Below are 7,860 nucleotides of genomic sequence, written 5' to 3'. Positions count from 1 at the left end.
TCCCTGGTCCCTTGAGCGTGGCGCCGCCGGAAGATCGGGCGTCGAGTTTCTTTTTTATCCCATCACTCTCGTGAGGGAAAACGTAATGTGCACCCAGGCTACCGGCCTTGGGAATGTGAGTCTCAGCAAACTGCAAAGCAAGCAGGTAGGTGCATGTACATGTGCGGGACGTGTCAGCTGCGTGTCTCCGGCTTGCCTTCTGCCCTGTTTGTCGGCCTTGCGAGACGCTCGCATCCCATGCTTCTTTCGAGGCCCAGCCTGCAGATCCTTCTTGATGTCGTCGAAACGGTGGCGTGGTGCGATGGACGACCACGAGGAAGAGGAGGAGGAGGACGATGAAGACGAGGAGGAGACCGTCTCCTTCGATGGAGCCGTCGAAGCGTGGAACATGGACGGAAGCTCGGACGCTCAAGCTGAGAGCGGATCATGGCTCCGAGACGCGGAGAAAGCGACCGGGCGAAGGCGAGGGCGGTGCTCGTTCGACGGCTGCCCAAACCAGGCCGAGGTGGGCGGCCACGTGTGGATTAGAGGCGAGGGTTGCTTCATCGCGCCCATATGTAGGCCGTGCAATCGGCACGACAACCCTGAAAGGATGCAGGGCGCGGGTGCCTGCCTTCGCGCGAACATCGTGGTGACGAAGACCGCGATGACGGACATGACCACGACAATTATGCTTCCCAAATCACCTTTCCTGCGCACTGCAAGTGGTAACCTCTCCTCCCCAAGCCGTGAGAACTTGGACACGCACTTGCGAAGTGCGCGGACCTTCTCAAGACGGGTGCTGGAGGTCGACCTTCTCACGGATCCGCAGGAAGCCACTTTTGGAATAACGCCAGCAAACGTGGCCGTCCACCTTGAGCAGCGTTGGCAACTGCTGGATGTTGCCACGCAGGAGATCCGAGCCAGCCTCACAGCAACGGGGGTAAACGAGCAGCCTCTGTCCGCCTTGGGCTTGGGCAGCTGCGATCTGTGGAAGGGATACATTCCTCTGGCCACCCTGATTGTGAAGCGCTGGCAGCAGCACAGAGCCTCTGGATGCACCGGAGCATTTGTGGTGGGCATCAACGCGCCTCCGGGCAGCGGCAAAAGCACCCTTCTTCAAATCCTGCAGATGCTGCTCCACAATGCCTCCGCACAGCCACCCCGGATAGTGCAGATTGGCTCCGATGATCTGTACATGGGGGCATCCAAGAGAGAGGCCCACACAATCAGCACCCGCCTCGACCCGCGCTCGCTCGACCCGGAGTTTGATGGGCTGATTGCACAACTCAAGCATGCCAGTGCCTCGGATGGCCCCATCATGCTGCCGCGCTTCAACAAGGGCACTGATGACCGGGAGGCGCGTGGCATCCCTGTCCAAGGCCCGTTCGACATTGTGCTTTTTGAAGGCTGGAGGGTGGGTGTACCATCTGGTGAGCTGCATGGGAGCAACTTTGACTACACCAACCTCAATGCTCCCATTGACTTCATGATATATGTGGATGCCGAGCCGGAGCACGTTTGGCACTGGAAGCTTCAGTCAAGCCGCCGGGACTATGAGCGTGAGCACAACCTCAAATGGACTAACGAGCATACACGCAGGCTCCGTCAAATGTGGGAGCTATGGATACTGCCATTCTTGCGCCAGCATGAGCAGCCACTGCGTGAGCGCGCAGATCTCGTGCTATTCAAAGATGCGACACACCGGCTACAGAAGGTTGAGCTGCATTGACTCAAAAGGTGTCCAAGTGCGTGGGGCTGGCCGGTCGCGACAGTGTTTGCATATTATGTATGTACTCTCTCTCGCATATTATAGTTCGCAAGCGACCGTAAACCGATATGAGCTGCCAATAATATGCTCCGGCCGAGCACGCCTCTGAGGCGATTCATTGTCAGAGCAGTCGAGCCGTACTGCGGCACGTCACTGAGACGGCGACCGCTGCCGCGGACTGGTATGAACATGACGTACCATGACGGAGCCAGTGAGGGGTGGACGTATTTTTTATCCAGTGTTCCATACATATCCCCACTCTCGTGCGGTACAGTCGTAATGTGCACCCAGGCTACCGGCCTTGGGAATGTGAGTCTCAGCAAAGCAAGTAGCAGGTAGGCGTGTGTCTATAGGCGTGCACAGCAAAACTACGAGCAGGGTAACGGGGCTCGTAACTGAGCCCTGGCTGTCAGGCTGTCAGGTGCTGTCAGGTGATCTGTCGGGCTGTCGGGCAGCTGTCAGGCACTGTCAGGTGCCTCTGTCAGACCAGCTGTCGGGTGCTGTCAGTGCTGTCGGGTGCTGTCGGGTGCGTGTCTGACAGTCGAGGGGCTCTGTAGCTGTCGGGTGCTGTCAGGGCTGTCGGGTGTTGCTGTCAGACGCTGTCGGAGCTGTCAGAGCTGTCAGGCTGCTGCTGCTGTCAGACGTTGGGCTGTTGCTGTCAGGTGCTGTCAGGTGGTGCTGTCGGGGTGCTGTCAGGCTCTGACACACACCAGCCACACTTATGACACTATCAAGAGGAGACCAGCAGGACTCTGCTGCACATACTCTAGTCTCTACTCTGCCTCCGGTCCCACCATCTTCTTCATGGTGGACGTCACCATCTTCTTGTCTGCCGCACTGAGAGAATAGCAGAGAGGCAGACTGGAGTGCTTCTTCAGGTACACCTTGCTGATGATCTGGTAGTTGCTGGTCCAGCGGAAGGCCTCCCCATCGTTGTCGCTCGTCAGCTTGTAGTACTTGCACGCTCTGTTCTGGTAGCGCGGGCCGTCTGGGGGGGTCCCGTCACCCTTCACCTCACGGTACCACCGGAGGATAAAGAGGCCCTTGGGGTCGTTGATGAAGACCCCGTTGCTGCGCTGACTCATCGAGAGCTGGCGCAGGTACTCTGCGCTCGAGCTGCCAGTGGCGCGGCGCGCGTCTACCGTGCCGTCGGCGACGGCCACCTGCTCGATGTTGCCGATGGCAAAGACCTTGGAGCTATCCTCCATGGTGAAGAGCACCGCAACTGCGAAGAGAAAGAGAAGAGGGAGAGATGAGGATGCACGTCTTATGTGTCTGTGTGACAGGCAGGCAAGGTCACCGTCATCATCATCCATGTAGAAGTCGAGCTCCTCATCCGGCGGCTACGCAGCTGCCCCCCTCCTACGGCGTGATCACGCCGGCAGCGGCGGCCGCCTGGGGAGCGCAGATGGCGGCGCAGGCGCAGGCAGCGGCGGCACAAACGGCGGCGGCCACCCCCACCCAGACACTGTAGGCATATGGCTGTAGGGCCCCAGAAGGCTAGCTGTAGCTTCATTTGTAGTTGTAGCACAGCCGCGGGTCCGCAGAGGTGGGGCGGGAGGGTTGAGAGAGAGACCCTAGGAGAGACCCATGACCATCCCATGACTACATGTCTTTGCATGTAATAGTTTTGTTATACCCTCATGGGGCACAAGAAAGAGGCTGCACGGCCTGTGTATGGTCTGTGCTGCTGTCGGGCTGGTCGGGCTGTCGGGCTGTCAGCGCTGCTGTCAGGCCACTGTGTGCTGTCGGGCTGTCGGGCAGCTGTCAGGCTGTCACGTTAGGGCCTGACAGCGACAGAGCCCCTCGACTGTCAGACTCTGCTGTCAGGCTGTCAGATACGTGCTGTCAGGCTGTCAGAGAAGTGCTGTCCACGCTGTCAGGCTGTCGGGCACTGTCAGGCGCTGTCCGGGGTTTGCTGTCAGGCTGTCAGACCAGGGCTCAGGCTCGTAAACTACCCTTGTAACTAGCCTGGTTTACGAGGAGCTCGTGGCACGGCTCGTAGTTGGGCAGGCGCTCGTAACGGGTCGTAACGGGTCGTAACCAGGCTAGTTACAAGGGTAATTTACCAGCTTCGAGCCGTCCGACGAGGTCTCGGACCTACACCGTACACGAGCTGGAGCGGTCGAGGGCTCGTACCGAGCCCCGTTACCCTGCTCGTAAGTTTTGCTGTGTGTGTCAGAGAGGTTCACTGAGTGAATTAAAAGGCTGCTGCACAAAGCGCAGTATGAGCTCGGGCGTCGGTCAATTCAGACTGCAAAAACAAAACCCTCACCGTGCGACCGCGGTGATGCCGTACGCTGCGGGAGTCGTCTTTGCGTCGAAGCCCGCCTCGCGCAGCCGCTGCAGCACGCCCTTGAAGAGCCTTCCGCTCGCCTTCGAGGCCGGGTCGCCCACGTAGTGGAAGAGAACCCCGCCCGGCCGCAGCAGCCGCCGCAGCGCGCGGTACACCTCGAGCGAGTAGAGCTCTCCCGACATGGCGTTGGCGGGCGGGTCGTGGACGGCAGCGTCAAAGTACCTACCGGCGCGGCGCCGGGCGTGTCGCGGACGCGTCTCGCGGGTCGTGAGGCGGCGGGCGGCCACGCCACCCCTCTGGCAGCGCGGGCAGCACCTCCGTCGCGTCGCCGAGCAGCCGCGTGATCTTTGGGTCGTCGAAGAGCTGCCGCGACCACGGGTTGGCGCGCTGCAGCTCGACCATGGCGGGGTCGAGCTCGATCGTCACCACCTGGCGAGGCGCGCCTCGGCACGCGTCTCGGCACCTCTCCTCTCGTCTGATCTCGGCGCATCTCGGCTGGTTGCCTCGCGCACGCCAGCACGCCGCGCAGCGGCGCAGGCCGTGTAGCCGAGGCCCGTGCACACGTCGAGCACGCGGCCGCCCTTCTTCCCCAGCGCGCGCAGCTTGTTGTCCGTGTCTCCCGCCGGGTCGATGCCCTTGGTGCGGTGCATGTTGAAGCCGCCCAGCACGGCGGTTGGCGGCGTCGGCGAGGCCTCGTCCAGCGGGAGCAGGGAGGCGGGCCGGCTCGTCAGCTCGCTAAGACCCTCCACCTTTGTCGGCGCGAGGTCATCCTCCTCTGCCTCCTCCGCGGCCTCCGCCTCACCCTGCCCTGGAGCGTAGCACTGCCACACGCCCGCCCGCCGCTTGCGCGCCACCCGGTCGAGGAACGCCCACGGCACGCACGCCGTCCACTCCTCCTCGCCCTCGATGCCGCGTGTGCCACGCAGCCGCACGTGCGACGCCGACACCTCTGCGCTCGCCGGACGCGCCAGGCCGAGGTCTACGGTGAGGGCGCCGAGGTCGCCTCTCCCGAGGGAGACGGAGCCGCTCGCTGAGTCGGGCCGGCGAGGCTGAAGCGCGGTGTGCAGCGCGATCGCCTCGTAGTGACTGACGCAGCACGCGACACCGGGCTCGGGCAGCGCGGGCGGCGCGAGATAGCGGCGCGGAAGCTCTGCGGCCGCCGCTCTGGCGGCCGAGTGGGCGCGGCGCAGCGGCGGCTGGGCGACGAAGAGGATTGTCCGCAGGCAGGCACGCATGAAGAGGGCTTGTTGCGTGCTGCTACTTTGAAGGGTTCAGGCACCGACTCAAGCTAGCAAGCGAGCGAGTGGCAACGGGAGTGGGAACGGAGCTGAGCGGAGATCAGTTCCTCCGCCGGGCCGAGCGTTCCTCCACACGGAGAGAGCAGGTTCCTGGCCGGCCGGTGCGTTTTCAAAGCTTTTTTTCTTCGGAGCTCGGCGGGGCGGGGGGGCGGCGGGCGCGGGTGCTGGGTGCGGTGCGGTGCGTGCAATCGTGTGTTTGGCGTCATGTTGTCTGTGCCTTCGCTTGTTTCTATTTCGAAGTCTAGCTCAAAAAAGAATTCTCCCCTAGTCATCCGCGTTCCGAGAAGAGAGATCAAAAACGCTCAACGTTAATTGAGAAGAGAAGTGTAAAGGAACGAGTCCTATTCTCTTCTAGTTACCCTCACGGCTCAGGTCCTGGACGCCAGAGCAGGAGCCGTCTTGCTCTTGGCTGGGCGCAAAATCGCATTCGAACTCTTCGCGGTCGCGCTTGCGCGCCGCGCCTTCCGGGCCGTAAGAGCCGAGCCTGATGTTGGCCCGCTCCAGCCAGAGGAGAAGGCCGGAGCGGCAGCGCTTGTAGGCGAGAGCCGCACCCACCGCCGCGTACCAGCGCATCTTTGCGGGAGGGAGGCGGAGGACGGTGGTGGTGGAGGGGAAGGCGTCGCCGCCGACCTTGGCAGTGGTTGGCACGGTGACGCGAGTGAGGGAGCAGCCGTAGAAGGCGCCCCCATCGATTGAGGTGCGGCCGCCGGCAGAGAAGGAGACGTCGTTGAGGCAGGAGCAGCCGGCGAAGGCGTTGCGGCCGATCGAGGTGCTAAACTCGTGCTCCGCGATCTCCCTGAGGGTCGTCGCGAGCACCCCGACCCACGACGTCGGCCCGTTGAAGTCGATCGCATTCTGCCAGATGAGGTCGATGTCGCGCCTCAGGTCGGCGACCGTGGCGTACCTGCCCCGCTCAAAGTTGGAGGAGACGGTGGCGAGGTCCATCGGCTGCGTGATGATGGTCGGGTAGTGCGGCAGGTTGAGCGCCACGTAGTCCACCGGCACGCGGAACGGCTTCGAGCACTCGTGCGACTGCAGGGCGCGCAGGATGGGCCGCAGCTTTGAGGCGGGCACACCGTCGGTGAGGAGGCCAGCGGGGAGGGTGACGGAGGCGAGGGAGGAGCAGCCGCGGAAGGCGTCTTCTCCGATTGAGGTGCGGCCGGTCGGGAGGCCGAGGGAGGTCAGGGAGGAGCAGCTGTGGAAGGCGCCCTGGCCGATGGTCGCGAGGCTGTCCGGGAGGTCGACGGAGGCGAGTGAGTAGCAATCAGAGAAGGCGTAGCTCCCAATGGACACGAGGCTGTCGGGGAAGGCGATGGAGGCGAGGGACGAGCAGGCAAAGAAGGCTCGCCCACCGGCAGAGGTGAGGCCGGCGGGCAGGGTGAGGGAAGCGAGGGAGGAGCAGCTGTGGAAGGCGCCGTCGCCAATGGAGGTGATGCCGGTGGGGAGGCCGACGCGGGTGAGGGAGGCGCAGCTGTGGAAGGCGAAGTCGCTGATGGAGGCGAGTCCGGCGGGGAGGTCGGCAGAGGAGAGCGAGGAACAGCCGTGAAAGGCGGCGTAGCCAAGAGACGTGAGGCCGGCGGGGAAGCTGATGGCGGTCAGGGAGCTACAATCGAGGAAGGCCCAGCGGCCAATGGAGACGAGGCTGTGCGGGCAGGCGACTGAGACGAGCGCGGTGCGGCCGTGGAACGCCTGGTCCGGCAGGCGCGTCATGCCTTCGGGCAGCTGCGCGTGCCCATCGGTGACGACGACCTGCCAGCCGCCCACCAGATTCCAAAGCTCCGAGCCACCAATCAGCGTCTCCATTAGCGTCGTCAGGATGGATAAAAAAGAAATGGTCGGCGCCCAGCGCGTTGTGTGTGCCTTCGCTTAGACCAAGGCACGGGCAGAGGAGCGAGAGAAGAATATAGGGTGGATAAAGCGCCTGTTCACGGCATGGAGGGTGAGCCACACCGAACGTACCGAGCGAAGAGCCGAGCGGAAGGAGGACGGGGAAGATGACTCCGAGGAGGACGAACCAGTGGAAATTCAGTTGTCAGATGTCACGATGCATCCGAAGGGGACCCCAGCGCCGGCATCATCCGTAGAGGCACGAGTGTTCGAAGAGAGAGTGAGCCTGAGCAACAACATGACTTGGAGGCAAATGATCGCAGTGGGCGTCAGAAGACTCGTCCTTGCTCGAGGAGAGCTCGATAGACTCGAGGGGCCATCACCTCGCAGATCACCCGGCGTTTTTCAGATCACCCGGCGTCTGCGAACTTTTGCCTCGCAGATCACCCAACACGGCGAAATGTCGTTTCCAGATTACCCAACACGGCGAAATGTCGTTTCCAGGTTACACGGTCACGAAATTTCTTTTTCCAGATCACCCGGTTTTGAGCTTCGCCTCGCAGATCACCCGGCGTTTTCCAGATCACCCGGCGTGAGCGGTTTCAGATCACCCGGTGCGGCAAAATGTCGTTTCCAGATTACCCAACACGGCGAAAAATGTCGTTTCCAGGTTACCCGGCAGGCGAAAT

At 62.5% G+C, this 7,860-nt stretch overlaps 3 protein-coding genes across 3 annotated transcripts; 1 reads left to right on the top strand and 2 right to left on the bottom strand.

The window, feature by feature from the left end:
* Positions 1 to 388: 388 nt before the first annotated feature.
* On the top strand, positions 389 to 1,711 carry EMIHUDRAFT_210729 (hypothetical protein; the record flags this gene model as incomplete). The annotated part of the gene is made up of 1 exon (XM_005768727.1): positions 389 to 1,711. The coding sequence occupies one exon, from the start codon at positions 389 to 391 to the stop codon at positions 1,709 to 1,711; it is 1,323 nt and encodes a 440-aa protein (XP_005768784.1).
* Positions 1,712 to 3,606: 1,895 nt separating this feature from the next.
* Positions 3,607 to 5,281, bottom strand: EMIHUDRAFT_210727 (hypothetical protein; the record flags this gene model as incomplete). The annotated part of the gene is made up of 5 exons (XM_005768726.1): positions 3,607 to 3,721; positions 3,890 to 3,919; positions 4,026 to 4,268; positions 4,339 to 4,475; positions 4,559 to 5,281. The coding sequence occupies 5 exons, from the start codon at positions 5,279 to 5,281 to the stop codon at positions 3,607 to 3,609; spliced, it is 1,248 nt and encodes a 415-aa protein (XP_005768783.1).
* A 414-nt stretch (positions 5,282 to 5,695) lies between these two features.
* EMIHUDRAFT_310920 (hypothetical protein) lies at positions 5,696 to 7,147 on the bottom strand (the record flags this gene model as incomplete). The annotated part of the gene is made up of 2 exons (XM_005768725.1): positions 5,696 to 6,121; positions 6,419 to 7,147. 2 exons carry the CDS (start codon positions 7,145 to 7,147, stop codon positions 5,696 to 5,698), a joined length of 1,155 nt encoding a protein of 384 aa, XP_005768782.1.
* Positions 7,148 to 7,860: the final 713 nt, after the last annotated feature.

Source organism: Emiliania huxleyi, assembly GCF_000372725.1.
Source record: "Emiliania huxleyi CCMP1516 unplaced genomic scaffold EMIHUscaffold_45, whole genome shotgun sequence".
NCBI classification, from domain to species: Eukaryota; Haptophyta; order Isochrysidales; family Noelaerhabdaceae; genus Emiliania; species Emiliania huxleyi.
This window is presented reverse-complemented; position numbering and strand designations above follow the sequence as displayed.